General features: G+C 40.9%; 1 protein-coding gene across 2 annotated transcripts; it reads left to right on the top strand.

Moving 5' to 3' along the window:
- The first annotated feature begins 2,487 nt into the window (after nucleotides 1-2,487).
- mmp11a (matrix metallopeptidase 11a) lies at nucleotides 2,488-13,291 on the top strand. Of its 2 annotated transcripts, none has more exons than XM_014160433.2 (8): nucleotides 2,488-2,765; nucleotides 8,211-8,476; nucleotides 9,904-10,047; nucleotides 10,238-10,371; nucleotides 10,527-10,762; nucleotides 10,917-11,121; nucleotides 11,445-11,705; nucleotides 12,853-13,291. In XM_014160433.2, exons 1-8 carry the CDS (start codon nucleotides 2,646-2,648, stop codon nucleotides 12,969-12,971), a joined length of 1,485 nt encoding a protein of 494 aa, XP_014015908.1. In that variant the 5' UTR covers nucleotides 2,488-2,645; the 3' UTR covers nucleotides 12,972-13,291. The 2 variants fall into 2 exon arrangements, with proteins under 2 accessions (XP_014015908.1, XP_014015909.1); XM_014160434.2 differs by lacking the exon at nucleotides 2,488-2,765 and adding an exon at nucleotides 4,084-4,518.
- The last annotated feature ends 3,056 nt before the right edge of the window (nucleotides 13,292-16,347 follow it).

The following is a 16,347-nucleotide window of genomic DNA, read 5'->3' as shown; positions in this document are numbered from 1 at the left end:
TTTGAGAAAGACTGAGGCCTAATGCAGTCAAGCTTTAATAGCCATTTCCCCCCCACCCAGAGAATGATCTCACTAGAGAGCATTGCTGCACACAGTTCGGAGACAAATGTGCAGAGTCAAAATCATTAGCATACAACAAAGGAAATCAGTCCCATTCAACATTATATAATCTTCAACATTATATAATCTGTGCAACTGATAAGCAGACATAGAGTAGCTTGAATTCATAATAGATTGGAAACAGTTATGTTTTAGGGTTCAAGGGCAAAACACTACAACAACTAAGGGTATTTTATGTGCTGTAATGGAGCATCATGTTTGCACTAGTCTTTAAGATTACTTCACCTGCACAAAGGTATTCACCTCATCATATATCTGTCTGACCAATAGGGTGCCAAATAAGGTAGGAGAGATGAGGTGGGTGAGAGGGACGCTGAGGTCAGCCACTCTGGCCCTGGTTCGTGAGAGTTACCTTGTAGTGACAGGGTTATAAACTGTAAGCAAGAAGTAGGGTGGACACCAAAGCCACAGGAAGTAAGGGTGCTGAGGGTGCTGTTGCACCATTTGAAAAATCCTAATAATAAAACAAATATAGACGGCTGTAGGGCGGACAAAACATTTTTTTTTTCAGCATCTCCACTTTGGCAAAAAAAAGGTAGTTGTATAATTAAGAACAGTATCTTGCTGAATTCAATAGTTGGAATTGTAAGAATTGTTGCCCTGTCACTTTCTCTGCTATTGTCATTCTAATGGTATCCAGTAAGAACAAAACCCTGTCGTCAAACATTTACATCTAAATGTGCAAAGTTACGGGCAAAGACACAAAACATCCACATCAAGGAAAATATTTTTCTTGATCAAATAACATGGAATACAACCACTTTTTGTGCAAAATACAAAGCACTTAATGGAAATGTACTGTATTGTACATAGGCTGTAATTGAGTAAACTGAGACATCCAATAGTTTGTGATGATATGATGTGGCTTAGTTGGTAGAGCATGACACTTACAATGCTAGGGTTGTGGGATCAATTCCCAATGGAGACCAATACGAGATAGTATGAAAATATATGCACTCACTACTGTAAATTCCTCTGGGTAAGAGCATCTACTGAGAAGGAATGAATAGACCCTTTCAGTTTTCACATATAAATAACTTCCAAAGTATTTCAAGAAACTGGAAAGCATATATCAAGCAAGTATTTTTATATGCTACAAGTTTTATCAGATTAATTGTTTTGTGCAGATAATTATCACACTCAAGTTACAAATGCTGGTAAACACTTAAATACATGGAGTTGAAAGATATTTCAAAAACGTAGTGCAGTGGGCCTTTACTAGTCCTGTATTAGGGAAGGATATATATCTTCAGCTCTGGACAATTTTTTGCACCCCCCACACATCGGCAAAAAAGAATCGCAGCATCCACACCCAAACTACTTCCCGCTGTTATGGTGGGCACAGCACTGGATTCTTGGAAAAATATTCCCTAGAAGGTCATGTTCTTGTCGGGTGTCCACTCAAGCCTTTCAGTCCTTGAAAAGCTTTAGCTAGTCAGTAATTTCGGGAACACTTTACTTGACACCCAGCGTCATAACACGTTATGGCACAGTCATAACCATGCCATAATATGTCATAACAGCAGACGTAACTTGTCACAACCTGTTATAATGTAGTCATAACACTGTCATATATTGCGTTATTTTATGGCTGGTTATGACACCTACATAAGAGTGTAAAAACCCTGAAAACCTACCATGGGAATTATTTTATGGCTGGTTATGACATCTACATTTCTAAATCATTCACACATACAATTTCTAAATCATTCACACATACATACACACACACACACATACACCTCTATAATATCTTTCTGTGGTTTGTGGTTTGTGATTCTCTTTCAGGCAAACGGGATTTATTATGGCCTTTTCCCTGTACCTAACGTAACGTCTGTCAGTAATTAAATAGACTGGCAATGTTCAATTCCTCAATCCTGTTATTTAATGCCCACAATTACTGAAATTAACTTAAATGGAGTTTCAGGGAATGCCTTTTTTGTGGCTGGTGGGACTGGTGCCTACTTGGAGATGGGCACCAGACCTAGGACAAGGTTTGGGTAAAGAGGGTTGTTGTGACGCATTATTTTTACATCAAAAACACAAATGGTTATATGTTATATGGAAACAATTACACAGCTTGCTGCAAACGAAATGTGTGCAGCCTATATGTGTCATTATGAGTTGCCTGCGCGAATAGCTAAACCTTGGCCAACGAATTTCGAACCAAATATAAACAACAAACTTCAATAGCATTTAAAAAATATTTATTGATGAAGAATAAATTACATTTGAGTTTCACATAAGTTGTGTTTCCAAAAGACAAAACGCATTAGTTTCCTATTCTGGTTATTGCAGGTAGATCATATGTTTTGAATCCATGTTAGCGCAGCACAAAATGGGTTAAATGTCACGTGGTAGCGGGTGGTATTATCACTCGAGGCTATAAAATGTGTATTTGAAGAAAGAGAACAAAGAATCAGAACCTATATAAGAGTCCCCAAGACGCTGCGCAGTCACTCTTTGGCATTAGAGAGAGCAGAGAAGATTACTGCTGGTGCACTCTGCGTCCACAGGTCCAACAGATGATGATGATGATGATGATGCTGACTTCTATCCTTCTATCCTGCGTCTTTACGCTGCAGTGCCTCAGAAGCATGCATTGTTCGCCAGTGCCAGAAGGAAACAGGTACCAAGCGGCGCCGGTGAGTGCAGTGTACTTGAGTTTTAGATATTTTCTTTGTTTGATAATATCTCTCAACAGACAAAATTAACTTGATAGTAATTACTGGAAGTTTCATCGGTATTGCAAGTCATTTCCAACCATTATCCGTGCATTTCAAATTCACCTGCTATTTCAAATCATGCACACATGAGAGTGCAGAAAAGTTTGCTTAGTTGTCATTCCCAGTTTTCCAGTTCAGATTTTCACTGCAGTGGGAGAAAATCTGTTATTTTTTTTTTTTAGAATGGTCAGTTTGCTATACCCACACTACACTTTGCTTGCAGTTATGATTGTGCTGAGCCCTGGTTGACAGATACCAACCTGCTAAATGCTTAAAACCAATCTGGCAAACAAATAATCTTGTAGATGTTATGTTCAATATTATTAGAAGGGTTCTATGTCAATACTTAGTGTTAAGATGATGCGCCAGCCCAGTGGACAAAGTGTCATATCTTTCAATGATGACCAATACATGACAGGAGTAAATCACAACATAAGATTTAAACACGGCATCATTAATCCTAAACAAAAAGATCTCAGTCGAATACATAACCATCCCAGGATGGGACTAAGTTTAAGAAATGTTTCATTTAGAAACTTCACAAAGCCGCTGCCACAACATTGACACTGACATCAAGAAGGCTTTTATTTTCAACCTTGGCTACCATGGCACAACTGAAAGTCCTGCAGGGTGTGGGCATGTGATCAATAGAGAAGGTAATTGAGTTCTTGTCTCTGCAAGGCAGGAAATTATAATAACTGGGCTATAAATACATTTTGTCAACAACCCCATGAATGAGAGGATAAAGAGATATTGCTGATAACTTGCAATATTAGCCGACTGCCTCAATTACAGAGATTAGCAGGTACTTTAAGATGAAAACTGAAAGAAAATGTGAACTCATCAATTTGAGAATGTTTGAGGTAGCCTACTGTAAACCTACTGTATAAAGGACGAAGTATGGTAAACGTCTCCTCAATGGAATGGAGGAAAAGTTGTTCGTTTAGTTTCTACTCTCTTCCTTTTACTGAAATGACTTGCACCTGCGATGGCAACACATACAAATAGTAATTCAATGTTATCCCACTGGGCACACACTGTTTGAATCAATGTTGTTTCCACATCATTTCAATAAAATTAAGTTGATGTCTAGTTGGTAACTGAACTGAAATCTGTAGTCTTGTCAATTTGTTTCCCATTGTTGACAAAAGAGTGGGTGATTATACAAGCACAGACAAGTTTCTCTGTATGTGGCATCTGGGTCAGGAAACACAGTGCCTGTTTGCTCTCTCAGGGAAAATGGAGGGAAGGGAACACGATGTGCTCACTGTTTAGATATCTCTTTGTGAATAAAACCCATGTCCCTTGGTTTTTCTTCTTGTTTTGCTCCGTTAGTTCTGTCCTCTGGCCAAACTGACTGCTAGACACCGTGAGACCAGAGAGATTATTAGCCTCAGTTCCCATAGCATCCACCTGTTGAATTAGGCTACAGCAGCTCCACATCACTGGAAGGCTCAGATGGAATGAAAAGTTAGAACGCTTTGAAAAGCCTTCCCTCTTGAAAGGTGATTGGTTTCTGTAAAGCATCTGCAAAACAGAGGAGGGTTCCTGAGGACCATAAAACCTGAGAAAATTAATACGATCAGTTCATGCAAGGTGAGAGTGGCATCATCCCCTTGATTCTCAGCTCCGCACGAGGAAGTTTGTTTGCCAGGAAAGATAAGAGAGCACAGTAAGTACCCAGGGAATTTGTAATATATCTTCCATTGCCTGGTGCTACTGATTGTGGCTGATGTATTCGATTAAGGGGGATAAGGAGGCAGATACCAATGAATTTATTGATAGTGGTGCATCTATCTCTCACCTCATGAGTTTAATCCTCTTTCCTGTTACAGTGAAATAGTTTGTCTTTATTTACTCAGTTGTATATATGCACTCTCCAAATCCAGACCACATCTGATTTCTCATGTAAACATTCACTCAAGAAGACCAGTTTCTCTCTTCATAACTAGATTGACTCCAGAATGCTTACCAAGTTGCTCAGTTTGCAGAAAATACCCTCTAGTATTGTTCTAATAGGAACGGGTTTTAGTATCCTCCTTCTAAGTTCTTACAAGACATAGTGAGATCTGACAGAATGTCCACATGTTATAATGTCAGGGCTTTAGTATAGATGGAGAAACCTTTCAGAGGCGCCTTGTACAGACATGTTGAGTTGTGCTCTTTGAATATCACTCTGCCAGATCCCCTCCACCCCAATGGCTCAGAGATCTTTTCATCACTGTTACCAGAAGCCAGATGTGTCCATACATGTAATGAATCCCCCTCCCAAAACATGTTGGTTCACACACACACAATGATAAAACAGCCTGAATCACCTAGATGGCCACTTTCGGGGTGTACTAGTTAAAAAATGGGCTATTTGCATAGTCATCAGAACAGAAGATGATGGACTGACTGAGTGGCAGCCAAAGCAGTGAAAACACAACACCACTGTGTACTGGGTATACACTACATATGTACATAATTACATATGTGTCCAGCCTGTACGCACAATGGGTATACACACAGAACACCATATACAATACATGCTGTAAATGTAAACAAAGGCATGCAAATTGAGGACAGTCAAAGTTTCCGGTTCAACCCGTGACACCATGGAAGTGAACTTTTACCTTTACCCTGTTGGGAATCTGAGGGGAGGAGCTGTGCTTTCTCTCATCTCAGGGGCTAGACTGGTTCATTTGATTGATGAGGGGGGATAACTTGTCAACAACACTAATTTCTCTTCTCATTTATCTCTTTGAAACATGTTGAGTGCACACTTCTACTGCCTGTTAGCCATGATTTACAATGTACTGTAGATAGCCCACACTTCCTTTCTCATGCTGTTGGGTGTATATATGTCTTATCACCAAACTAGATTAGAGAGCAACCCTAACATCCATATATTAAGTTGAATTCCAGTTTGCAAACTCTACAAAGTGAAATGCAGGTGAAAGACTGAGAGTTCTGCATAGTGTTCCTCCCCTTGTTTAGGGGCACATAACTCAGGGTAAGGTCCTCTCGTTTTGAGGTCTGGAGCACATTCCACAAATCCTGCTGGGCATTGTTCCCGTTGTAGTGGGGCAGCTAAGCACATTTTGTGATAAAAGCACCAAATTTGGCACATAGGTAGATTTATAGACCCTGAAAATATTTAGATATGAAGTCCCCCCAGATTTGGCCCATGGGGGACGTGGCAGCCATTTTTCTAAATGGCCGCATAGGGTAATACTATTTTAATATTCAGAAGGACTATATTGAGGCAAGCACACCACATTTGACACAGAGGTAGATTTGTGTAGCCTGAAAAGATTAAGATATGGAGCCATCACAGATTTGGCCCCTGTGGGCCGTGGCGGCCATCTTACAAAATGGCCACTGTCGGTAATACAATGTCACAATTCTAAACAGTTTCTTTTGTAAACGCACCAAATACGGCACAGAGGTAGATTTATGTACCCTGACAAGATATATATGTGGAGCCACAACAGATTTGGCCCAAGGGGGCCAAGGCAGCTATCTGAATTTGCTTCTGATATGGGCATTGCAAAGTAGCTTTAGTAGACATTTGTTTACATGCTTATGTACCTGGTAGGATGTGAACCCCAGTCTCCACCTCCAGAACCAAACGTCAGAACCAAAATAAATATTCTGTGCTTGGCCTAGGGTGATTTTAATCCGAATTCAGTACCTCACGCATTCTACCTCATCTCCGCTACACTAATTAAAAAAATTTGACCTACATGACTGCTGTGTTTCCTTCTGTACTCTTTGTAATATACTGTGTGTTACTGTGAAACATTTTGGTTTTGAGGATATCCAGAGCAAGAAGTATAGCCCAGAAATATGACTTGGTGTAGGCGATAACTTTTTGTAGATTAAAGGTTTGTAAAATAGTGGCACAGTCTGCAGCCTTTTAGTAAAATAATTGTGGCTCCATATCTTAATATTTTCAGCATACCTCAATCTACCTCTGTGCCAAATTTGGTGTGTAAATCTCAAAATAGGCCTTCTGAAATGTAAATTGTATTACCATCTGCGGCCATTTCATAAGTTGACTGCCATGACCCCCAGAGGCCAAATCTGTGCGGGCTTCATTTCTAAATTGTTTCAGGGTACATGAATATACCTCTGTGTCAAACTTGGTGTGTTTATCTAAAATAAAGGCCTCCAAAACTCTAACATTGTATTACCAACAGTAGACATTTTGTAAAATGGCTGCCATGCCCTCCAGGGGTCAAATCTGGGGTGGATCCATAGCTAAATGTATTCAGTGTTCATAAATTTACCTCTGTGCCAAATGTGGAGCCTTTATCTTAAAACAGTCCTTCTGAATTCCAAAAACGTTTTACTGTTGGTGCCCATTTAAAAAAAATGCTTCCACGCCCACAGTGGCCAAATCTGTGGTGGCTCCATATCTAAATGTTTTCAGGGCACATCAATCTACACCGGTGCCACATTTTTACCACAAAAATGCACAACACATTTTTGCAGCTATCAGTCACCCCACAACTCACAGAGCAGAAGTTAGCTACTAGAGGGAGGGTGGCCACTTCAGCAACATGGTATCTTAACCCAATGACAGAATGATTATCTGGTATCTATCGTTCATTTAGAAGACACTGCAGTACACTACCTTCTCATGTTCTTAGTGTATTAGGAAATTGAATGTGTTTTACAGTAGCAGTGTCAGAGGAAATGTACCATAAACCTTTTTTTGATCATGAATACACCACAATGGCCCCTGAATTGCAATGCTGCAGGAGCTGTAAAAGGCCTGCAATTGTACAACTTCAAAAAGCCATGGAGACACTGTGCCACTGACAGATTTTCTCCTTTCTGTAATTTACGCTCAAGGTATGAGTTAATGAGCAGAGCCATTTCCTCTGGGTTCTGCAGGGGGATATTTACTGTACTAGTTCCTATGTGTAATGATAACTGACAGTACAGTAAGCTCCAAGCCCACAAGATTTTCAGTTATTTTTGACCTCTCATACTCCCACCTTCAGAAATATTTACAGGCAATCATGTTTAGGCAATGTTTTTATTTTTTATTTTACATTTATTTAACTAGGCAAGTCAGTTATGAACAAATTCTTATTTTCAAAGACGGCCTAGGAACAGTGGGTTAACTGCCTTGTTCAGGGGCAGAATGACAGATTTTTACCTTGTCAGCTCGGGGATTCAATCTTGCAACCTTTCGATTACTAGTCCAACGCTCTAACCGCTAGGCTACCTGCCGCCCCAATGTCAATGTATGTATGGATTATAATAAAAAGTAATGCATTTGGATACATATTTCTATCAAATCTGGTGTTCTCCACTGATTTTTACATTATTTTTCTAATAAATGTTGCTCATGTTCTTGCTTTTTCAAAGGGATGGCTCCAGAGGTCTGATCTCCACAATCTGAAGAAGAGAGGAAGAGTCACCCATCCTCAGAACACACTCAAAGACACAGCCTTGACCAGAGGAGACCCTATAAGAGCAGCCCTGGTAACTAACAGCACTGAGGTGTCTAACCGCCCCCGCTGTGGCGTCCCTGACTACCCCATGCTGAAAGATGTCCTCTACAGGGGGAAACACAGGCAGAAACGCTTTGTCCTGTTCGGGGGGCGCTTGGAGAAGACTGACCTCGCCTACAAGTAAGGAGATATTATTATTATCATAGTATAACCACACTGTTGAACGGCTTGTATGTATTTACATTTTACATTTTAGTCATTTAGCAGACGCTCTTATCCAGAGCGACTTACAAATTGGTGCATTCACCTTATAATATCCAGTGGAACAACCACTTTACAATAGTGCATCTAAATCTTTTAAGGGGGGGGTTAGAAGGATTAGAGATGGACTTGGACCCAACCAAGGAAATATAATTTTAAAAATGACATGTTTTGGTGGATAGTTGCCAGTACAACTGGTTATAAAGGTACAGTATGGGGGGTGCTCCCTCTGCTGTTTCCTGAAGTCCACAAATATTTCCTTTGTTTTGTTGATGTTGAGTGGGAGGTTATTTTCCTGACACCACACTCCGAGGGCCCTCAACTCCTCCCTGTAGACCGTCTCGTCGTTGTTGGTATTCAGGCCTACCACTGTAGTGTCGTCTGTAAACTTGATGACTGATGACTGTGTGAACAGGGAGTACAAGAGAGGGCTGAGAACGCACCCTTGTGGGGCCCCAGTGTTGAGGATCAGTGGGGTAGAGATGTTGTTTCCTGCCTTTACCACCTGGGGGCGGCCCGTCAGAAAGTCCAGGACCCAGTTGCACAGGGCGGGGTCGAGACCCAGGGTCTCGAGCTTAATGACGAGTTTGGAGAGTACTATGGTGTTAAATGCTGAGCTGCAGTCAATGAATAGCATTCTTACATAGGTATTCCTCTTGTCCAGATGGGATAGGGCAGTGTGAGGTGTGATGGCGATTGCATCATCAGTGGACCTATTGGGGCGGTAAGCAAATTGGAGAGGGTCTAGGGTATCAGGTAGGTTGGAGGTGATATGATCCTTGACTAGTCTCTGAAAGCACTTCATGATGACGGAGGTGAGTGCAACGGTGCAAAAGTCATTTAGTTCAGTTACCTTAGCTTTCTTGGGAACAGGAACAATGGTGGCCATCTTGAAGCACGTGGGGACAACAGCCTGGGATAGGGATTGATTGAATATGTCCGTAAACACACCAGCCAGCTGGTCGGCGCATGCTCTGAGGACGCGGCTAGGGATGCCGTCTGGGCCGGCAGCCTTGCGAGGGTTAACACGTTTAAATGTTTTACTCACGTTGGCCACGGGGAAGGAGAGTCCACGGGCTTTGGTAGTGGGCTGTGTCAGTGGCACTGTATTATCCTCAAAGCGAGCAAAGTTATTTCATTTGTCTGGGAGCAAGACGTCGATGTCTGCGACGGGGCAGTTTTTTTATTTTGTATTTATTTTTATTTATCCATGATTGACTGATGAGAGGGAGGTTATATATATGTAACAAGGCTGGTGGTCTATGGTGTGTTTCTACAGACCACAGATGATGGTGTGTGGAGTTTACAGTCTCTGATGTTTATATCTATATCTCTTCCTTCCTCAGAGTGGTTCGCTTCCCCTGGCAGATGAGTGAGGACAAGGTGCGGCGTGTCCTGCAGGAAGCACTGAGAGTGTGGAGTGAGGTCACACCCCTCACCTTCACTGAGGTCAGGAGTGGAAAGGCTGACATTGTCATTGACTTCACCAGGTACGCATGTGGTACAGTAAGTGTATTCAAATGTCAGTACAGTAGTACAGTATGTGTATTCAAATGTCAGTACAGTAGTACAGTAAGTGTATTCAAATGTCAGTACAGTAGTACAGTATGTGTATTCAAATGTCCGATTTCAAGTTACTGAGTTACTAAGTCACTTTCCTGATATGGATCTCTACTGTAGGTACTGGCATGGAGATAACCTACCCTTTGACGGGCCTGGGGGCATTCTAGCCCATGCCTTTTTCCCCAAGACCCACAGGGAGGGCGACATCCATTTTGACTATGATGAAGCATGGACACTTGGCAACTACATGGGTGAGTGTTTGCTTGGCAGGGAACATGCAAGCAGTATGAAGAGTTGATTTACATAGAGCTCTATGTAAAATTAGTACAGTCAGGAAGTAGTTGTCAGCTCTGTGGTTGTACTGTGTATCCCCGTAGGTGTGACCCTCTCCCTGATTCCACTGCAGGCACAGACCTCCTCCAAGTGGCTGCTCATGAGTTTGGGCATGTTCTGGGCCTGCAGCACTCCCGGGAACCGGGTGCAGTGATGTCCTCTTATTACAGCTTCTCCTATCCCCTGGAGCTGAGCGAGGATGACAAGCTGGGGATCCAATACCTGTACGGCCATCGTCCACATATCCCGCCCCCACCTCCACTATCACCACAAATCACCAAAGAGACCAATGAGATCATTAGTAGTATTGTGAGTGTTACATCTTGCCATTCATGTTTTGAGGTGCTACACAGGCAAATAACAATAATATAAGACATAAAATACAACTAAGATACTAGCCACACAAGAATACACATAATATGACAGTATGGAGATGCACTATTGATCCTCTTTCTGTCTCTAGCCTGACGTCTGCCAGACAGACTTTGATGCTGTGTCTATGATCCGCGGGGAGCTGTTCTTCTTTAAATCAAGCTATGTGTGGCGCTTTCGGGAGGGGCGGCTGGAGGCGGGCTACCCCGCGCTGGCGTCCCGCCATTGGAGGGGGATTCCAGAGAGCATTGATGCTGCCTTTGAAGACCAATCAGGGAGTATCTGGTTCTTTCAAGGTGTGTGACAGAGATGTTGGCTGTCTGTGCTGTGGTTAGTCATGTCTTATGAGTATCGATAAGCCCCAAGTTGAATACAGACAGGTAAATATACATGTAGGCAGACAAGCAGTAAAATGACTGCATTATAGCGTTATGCCCTTTACGCTTACCCAGAAAAGTGTTCTTCCAAGACCAAATTCAGCAACCTTAAGTAGGGCATGTCAAAAGTGACAAGAGTGTTGAATAGCCAATAGTTATGGAAACTATGAAAACTTAGCCCAGATCCTTGCAGGGCCACAGCAGGGGCATCTACTGTATGAAGTTCTCTCTCTCTCTCAAAGGTCAAAGCTACTGGGTGTTTGATGCAGAGAGACAGATCACAGGGCCAGAACCTGTGCGGAGGCTCGGCCTGTCAGTCTCCCACATCCAGGCAGCCCTGCTCTGGGGCCAGGACAGCAGTTACAACACCTACTTCTTCAAATCAGGCAGCTACTGGAGGTTCAGCCCCAAGGAGAACCGCGTCCACTCTGTCTACCCTCGCAACATGCAGGACTGGAGCGGCATCCCCAGTGATGTTGACGCAGCCTTCAAGGACCAATACGGTAATATATCTTATGAATGAATCACCCAATCAGCTTTCAATTTTGAGGTGATTCCTACATTGAAATGTTCCATGGTGGAATAATTATTGGATTGTATTGAGTAGTCCTTTTCACTCGAACCCGTATACGGGTTGAAAATAGCAGATTCGGCCAATGATAAGCACCTTAATTGGAACGCAGTGCCTGTACTGTAACATGCTATACATGATGTCAGAGCCCAGGGTCTCTGCTTCACAGAGCTGTATGGGTTTTGACTGACAGCCGCTCTGAACTTGAGCACCGCGCGACAAGAAGTTTCCCCCATCCCTCCCGCTAACTTTAGCTAAATGTTTGTTGTCTGAGAAATGCTGTAAATTACGAGTGCTCTGTGTATTTTGAAAGATGAGACGTTGAGGATTATAATAAATACCACTTTGATGTCATACAAGCAAGCCAAACACCAGTGAGTCCAAATGTGCACTTTACATTTCCATATCATAAAACTCATGTAATATACAGTTGGAATTCTGAACTTACATTCTCGTAACTAGATTTAGAATTTTGGAATATTGACAACAACGGTAATTATGGAAAGGCGGGGCTGCAGGGCTGTGATTCAAACAAAACAAATACAAATGTGTTTGCTCTAGTTCCTCAACGGCACAGCTAGGAGAGAGAAAATAAGTTGAAGACTCTTCTTTGAGTCTTAAAAGTACATTGAAATGACTTGGGAACTGTACACATTTTGGAGAGGTGTGCAGCCACTTGGAGACGCCAATTAGTCCTCTCACTCAAACCCTTGTCATTTTTTTGTCTAATATTTCACCTACCCCACATTTTCAGGAATATTCTTAGCATGTTACTGAATGTATCCAGAATATTTTCAGATTTCTTTATCAATAAATGCAGCAAATAGTACAGTAAATGTAAAATGCACAGAAAATCAATCAAAATCAGGGTAATGTTTGGATTCAGTCTTGTGTCAAGTGAACTGTTGTGTCCACACCTTTAGTCTAATCATTTTTCCATAATCTCCAAACTGTTCCCTTTTATTTGCTACCATGGTTATGCATATGTTTTCTGTAAGAAACATTTCAATATAGCCCAGTCCTTGTAGGCCAATTCCCACGAGAGTAAGGAGCTAATAGATTTTTGTTTTTATTGACAGGCTATGCCCACCTTATCCGAGGGAGGCAGTACTGGAAGTTTGATCCTGTGGAGATGAATTTACTACAGGGGTATCCTCGCTATATTGGAATGGACTTCTTTGGTTGCCTAAATGCATGAATAATCAGTATTAAGTGATGCTGCTGTCTCAAGATCAAACCCAAGTCCAAGTTTAGTCCAACTATGCTCTCGTACTTATGGTCTTTTCAAATACAACATTGTAATGTTGTGCATTTTTGGGAACAAGACCATTGCATCTACAGAGGCTTCTTCATCTTCTTCCAAATGTTGAAGAAACAAACTATTTAGAGAAAGACTTCATTTCTTTACTTAAGTGAGTTCCAAAAAAATTGTGTTCTTCCTCAAATATGTTTTTGTTTAATCATGATCTTAACACTTTGAATGGACTAGATCCTTTTTTCTTCTCAGGGAAACACAAATTCAAATGTTTCCTCAGAGTTTGACCTTCATGTGCAGCTATGTACTTGTATTTATTTGTTACTGGGTTCGGTTCTATGGTCAGAAGTTGTGTTGTTCAAGACCATGGGCTGACAGTACAGTACCATCTACAGTCCAGTACCAACCAATTGCAGGAGGTTCTTGTTAACTATATTATGATGTAGAATTTACTCCAGAGATGTTGCAGCATAAACATGTTTGCTTTATTCTTAAAGGGAAATATGTCTAAGGCACTGCAATTAAGGTGCTAAATCTGTTAATCACTGACAATCAGGGACACTTTTTGTTCTCAAATGTTATGAACACTTACTCGCAGTCTTATACGTATGACATCAAGTACATTATCGCGTCACATTTAATTTCTCTCTAAGATTACTATACTTAATTCAATAATGTTCCATCCATGGTGCTCTCAGTCAGTGCAAAGGGATGGAGGGAACTTGGTGCTGCATTATGTGAATCTAAGCCATGAGGATAAGTTACTTTTTGGTTTACTGCAGTTTGTCAGTGCAGGACACTGATATATCTACTTTACTGTAAAATACACTACCGGTCTAAAGTTTTAGAACACCTACTCATTCAAGGGTTTTTCTTTATTTTGACTATTTTCTACACATGTGGAATAATAGTGAAGACATCAAAACTATGAAATAACATATATGGTATCATGTAGTAACCAAAAAAGTGTTAAACAAATCAAAATATATTTTATATTTGAGATTCTTCAAATAGCCACCCTTTGCCTTGATGACAACTTTGCACACTCTTGGCATTCTCTCAACCAGCCCTCCCTTGGAATTATTTTCCAACATTCTTGAAGGAGTTATATATATTTTGATTTGTTTAACACTTTTTTGGTTACTACATGATTCCATATATGTTATTTCATAGTTTTGATGTCTTCACTATTATTCTACCACGTACAAAAGAGTAAAAATAAAGAAAAACCCTTGAATGAGTAGGTGTTCTAAAACTTTTGACCAGTACTGTATGTATTTCTGATATTTTGTGTTTGACAGCCAATAGCTGCAGCCTGGCGGATAACTTGTTTTTAGTCTGTCTCTTCTAACACTTCAAGTGTTGACTATAGAGCTCAGAAGTATTTCAGGATATAATTGACCTTTAATTAAAAGAGCCATTATATCGGTTCCAATTACATATTAACATGTTTTTCTACTCAAATGTCACATTTACTATGTAAATACAAATATATGAATTCTGTACTGTGTTTTGGTACAAATAAAATATTTCAGCTTGAGTACATTGTCCGTTTTTATGAATCAGATAGATAAATAGATAGATGGATCAATATATACTTAACAAAAATATTAATGCAACATGTAAAGTGTCCCATGTTTCATGAGTTGAACTTAAAGATCCCAGAAATGTTCCATACGCACAAAAAGCTTATTTCTCAAAAATGTTGTGCACAAATTTGTTTACATCCCTGTTAGTGAGCATTTTTGCTTTGCCAAGATAATCCATCCACCTGAAAGTTGTGGCATACCAAAAAGCTGATTAAACAGCATGATCATTATACAGGTACCCTCTAAAATGTGCAATGACACAGATGTCTCAAGTTTTGAGAGAGCGTGCAATTGGTATGCTGACTGCAATGTTGTTTTAGAGATTTTGGCAGTACGTCCAACCGGCCTTGCAACTGCAGACCACGTGTAACCACGCAAGCCCAGGACCTCCATATCTGGCTTCTTCACCTGCGGGATTGTCTGAGGGAGGGGGAGGTGGTGGATGCTGGGTGCTGAGGAGTATTTCTGTCTGTAATAAAGAACTTTTGTGGGCAAAAACTCATTCTGATTGGCTGGGCCTTTTTTCCCTTGGTGTGATATGAATATGGTATATCACATTAACCAACACTTTGAAATGACATACTCAAATCTAACTGCCTGTAGCTCAGGCCCTGAAGCAAGGATATGCATATTCTTGGTACCATTTGAAATGAAACACTTTGAAGTTTGTGGAAATGTGAAAGGAATGTAGGAGTATATAACACAATAGATCTGGTAAAAGATAATACAAAGAAAAAAACAACCGTTCTTTTGTACCATCATCTTTGAAAGTTTTAGAAAGTCGGTTAGGACATTTAGTTTGTGCATGACACAAGCAATTTTCCCAACAATTGTTTACAGACAGATTATTTAACTTATAATTCACTGTATCACAATTCCAGTGGGTCAGAAGTCAATTTACATACACTAAGTTGACTGTGCCTTTAAACAGCTTGAGTTATTCCAGAAAATGATGTCATGGCTTTAGAAGCTTCTGATAGGCTAATTGACATCATTTGAGTCAATTGGAGGTGTACCTGTGGATGTATTTCAAGGCCTACCTTCAAACTCAGTGCCTCTGCTTGACATCATTGGAAAATCAAAAGAAATCAGCCAAGACCTCAGAAAAAAAATTGTAGACCTCCACAAGTCAGGTTCATTCTTGGGAGCAATTTCCAAATGCCTGAAGGTATGATGTTCATCTGTACAAACCATAGTACGCAAGTATTAACACCATGGGACCACGCAGCTGTCATACCGCTTAGGAAGGAGATGCGTTCTGTCTCCTAGAGATGAACATACTTTGGTGCGAAAAGTGCAAATCAGTCCCAGAACAACAGCAAAGGACCTTGTGAAGATTCTGAAGGAAACGGGTACAAAAGTATCTATATCCACAGTAAAATGAGTCCTATATCAACATAACCTGAAAGGCCGCTCAGCAAGAAAGAAACCACTGCTCCAAAACCACCATAAAAAAGCCAGACTACGGTTTGCAACTGCACATGGGGACAAAGATCATACTTTTTGGAGAAATGTCCTCTGGTCTGATGAAACAAAAATAGAATTGTTTGGCCATAATGACCATCGTTATGTTTGGAGGAAAAAGGGGGACACTTGCAAACCGAAGAACACCATCCCAACTGTGAGGCACTGGGGTGGCAGCATTATGTTGTAGGGGTGCTTTGCTGCAGGAGGGACTGGTGCACTTCACAAAATAGATGGCATCATGAGGCAGGACAATTATGTGGTTA

Source organism: Salmo salar, chromosome ssa20 (assembly GCF_905237065.1).
Source record: "Salmo salar chromosome ssa20, Ssal_v3.1, whole genome shotgun sequence".
Taxonomy (NCBI): Eukaryota; Metazoa; Chordata; class Actinopteri; order Salmoniformes; family Salmonidae; genus Salmo; species Salmo salar.
The sequence above is the reverse complement of the archived record's forward strand: the minus strand, read 5'-3'. Positions and strand labels throughout refer to the sequence as shown.

Coding starts and splice junctions, on each gene's coding strand:
- mmp11a (XM_014160433.2), top strand. CDS start 2,646: ATGATGATGATGATGATGATGCTGACTTCTATCCTTCTATCCTGCGTC. Junction 10,048..10,237: donor ATTGTCATTGACTTCACCAG/GTACGCATGTGG, acceptor TCTCTACTGTAG/GTACTGGCATGGAGATAACC. Junction 11,706..12,852: donor AGCCTTCAAGGACCAATACG/GTAATATATCTT, acceptor TTTTATTGACAG/GCTATGCCCACCTTATCCGA.